At 43.2% G+C, this 2,958-nt stretch overlaps 1 protein-coding gene across 1 annotated transcript; it reads right to left on the reverse strand.

Annotated features, from left to right (window-relative positions):
- Positions 1-2,345: 2,345 nt before the first annotated feature.
- H257_19221 (hypothetical protein) lies at positions 2,346-2,846 on the reverse strand (the record flags this gene model as incomplete). The annotated part of the gene is made up of 2 exons (XM_009848368.1): positions 2,346-2,395; positions 2,723-2,846. 2 exons carry the CDS (start codon positions 2,844-2,846, stop codon positions 2,346-2,348), a joined length of 174 nt encoding a protein of 57 aa, XP_009846670.1.
- Between the last annotated feature and the right edge of the window lie 112 nt (positions 2,847-2,958).

The following is a 2,958-nucleotide window of genomic DNA, read 5'->3' on the forward strand; positions in this document are numbered from 1 at the left end:
TACGGATAAATTCTGTGGCTGTGGATCCCCTTGGTGTGAAATTCTACTCTACTGATCTGTGCAACTAATGTGAAAGAATTTACGTATCCCGATGTTTATCCGGCGTTATTCAAATTCCCCGAGAACAGGTAGTTTTGGACCTGCAGCAGGGGGTCACCCCCTGCTGCCGGGGAATTCCTCCTTACTGGACCACAAATGTCCATATGTAGTGTGTGACAATTTTCATTCGCTCGTGTCCCAACACGGTTACGAAAAGACATTCTCCTTCCTTTCATACATGCACACGAATGGCAGTAGAACTTAACATCCTTGAACATCTCTACCTTCAGTCTAGGCATTCCCTTTACACTATCCTTAGTCAACATGCTCAGTGTTGTAGCCAATGATGGATGTCCTAATCGGATATGCCACTCATGAAGCAAATCATATGCCTCGTCCTTACTCACATTGCGTTGATACGGTGCACTTTTAATTGCATTACAGTGTACCTGACGCTCCTTTAACGTGTAGGTCTTAATATAATACGCTCCGTTAATTACAACTCCTACAAACTGTAGGACATTGTTGAGAAACACGTATTTAAATTGCCCACACAGACTCTCAATTATCATATAACCACTACGTTTTAATGCGTGTTCGGATAATATATTCGAACGTGCTCCTGGCACATACGCAACGTTCTCAAAACTGAACTTATTTATACTCCTTGGAGATTCAAACCACAACTCAATTGAACCAACATGTGTATTTTTCAGTTTAGACCCTTCAGCGAATCTAAAAACAAGTCCAGAACCATCCGCGAGAATGAGTTCAGTTGACCAGTCAAGTGGTAACCGCAGCCGCCATCAAGCGCCCATTCGTTACTAGACATAGTCCGTTCAGTTAATAGATGCGCATATTCATTACTTACATTTCGGTCAATTGCCTTCGTCAATTGCTGCACCTTGCGGGCAAGCACATTTACAGACAATTCCTCAGACGAAGAATTAATGTTGTTTGAAGGAACTGATTTATCCTCCAAACTAACTCCACCGAAGTCCATGAATCCATTGTTTAATTCAAGGTCGTAATTCGGCTCAGGAGGAGAGTTGAACGGAGTCACATCACCATTTTGACCATTTTGTTCAATCTCCTTATTTGAGACAACCACAGTGGGGCGATCACCACTTGTTACAGTGGGACCATAACCAGCGTAGGCTTCCACCATGTCAACCTTAACTTCCTTTCGTTGTTTCTTAAACGGCTTAAAAGGTTCGTTGATGTTCGAACGATACCCTTTTGTTGCAAAGTCCGCTTTCTTTTCAGGGCAGTCTGCCTTATAGTGCGAGACCCCATTTGTGTTAAACTTGCCGAAGCAGTAAAAACACTCTCCATTGTTCGGTTTAACTTCGTATCCGGATTTTCGCTTCTTTTCCGACACTTGGTTCACTTCGAACTTCTTCGTGCCATTTGATTGGCCGATACCCAAAATTTATTTCTTCGATCCGAAGATCGTAGTCAATTCGGCCTCAACTTCAGCCAATCGGAATGTAGATGCTTCCAGCACAATCTGGGCACCGTAATATTCCGAGGGCAAAACCCCCAAAACCATGAGTATTACTAATTCCTCGTTAACAACATCACGGTGAAGGTACTTTTGTGTGTGGAAATTTACAGCGTTCTTAATCGAGCTCACTAAAGAGTGACTCGACTGACGAAAAGTCTCCTTCCGCTACGCGCCACATCTTGCGCAATTTCCGGATTTTCGCTTCTTTTCCGACACTTGGTTCACTTCGAACTTCTTCGTGCCATTTGATTGGCCGATACCCAAAATTTATTTCTTCGATCCGAAGATCGTAGTCAATTCGGCCTCAACTTCAGCCAATCGGAATGTAGATGCTTCCAGCACAATCTGGGCACCGTAATATTCCGAGGGCAAAACCCCCAAAACCATGAGTATTACTAATTCCTCGTTAACAACATCACGGTGAAGGTACTTTTGTGTGTGGAAATTTACAGCGTTCTTAATCGAGCTCACTAAAGAGTGACTCGACTGACGAAAAGTCTCCTTCCGCTACGCGCCACATCTTGCGCAATTTCCGGATTTTCGCTTCTTTTCCGACACTTGGTTCACTTCGAACTTCTTCGTGCCATTTGATTGGCCGATACCCAAAATTTATTTCTTCGATCCGAAGATCGTAGTCAATTCGGCCTCAACTTCAGCCAATCGGAATGTAGATGCTTCCAGCACAATCTGGGCACCGTAATATTCCGAGGGCAAAACCCCCAAAACCATGAGTATTACTAATTCCTCGTTAACAACATCACGGTGAAGGTACTTTTGTGTGTGGAAATTTACAGCGTTCTTAATCGAGCTCACTAAAGAGTGACTCGACTGACGAAAAGTCTCCTTCCGCTACACGCCACATCTTGCGTACTTGACCCTTAACGTTAGAAACGTTTGAGACACCGTATTTCTTTTCCACCTCAGCCCAAATCTTAAAGATTGGCTCATTATCCGAATAGGAGTCTTTCATCTGTTGGACAAAACTATCCGGAAGAACTTTACTCAACAAAGTTCTGATTTTCTGTTGTTGCAGTACGCGATAATGCGCATGCCACTTTTTCTTTTTTTCATTTGTTTCCAGCGAAATGTCACTACTTTGAATGTCATCTTTCAGCCAGTTTTCGAATTTAACCGTAGGTTCCGGTTGGTTTTCATCCTTAGATGAGAGCCATGTACCGTGCATTTGAACCGTTAACTCCTTCAGATGTGCGACGAACTTCGCCGACCCCACGCGAAACTTGTCTTTCCTTCCATTAAAGACTAACAGCGAGATGCCGTTCTCTTTCATATCCGCAGCCATCCCAAGCTTACTTGAAATGTTGGATATTAACTACTATTAATAACTAGTAGTAGTACACTTGCTTTGAAAGTATCAACCTTTGTTACTCGTTAGTCTACACTCGCAACTACAG

This window comes from Aphanomyces astaci, assembly GCF_000520075.1.
Source record: "Aphanomyces astaci strain APO3 unplaced genomic scaffold supercont1.414, whole genome shotgun sequence".
Classification (NCBI taxonomy): domain Eukaryota; phylum Oomycota; class Saprolegniomycetes; order Saprolegniales; family Verrucalvaceae; genus Aphanomyces; species Aphanomyces astaci.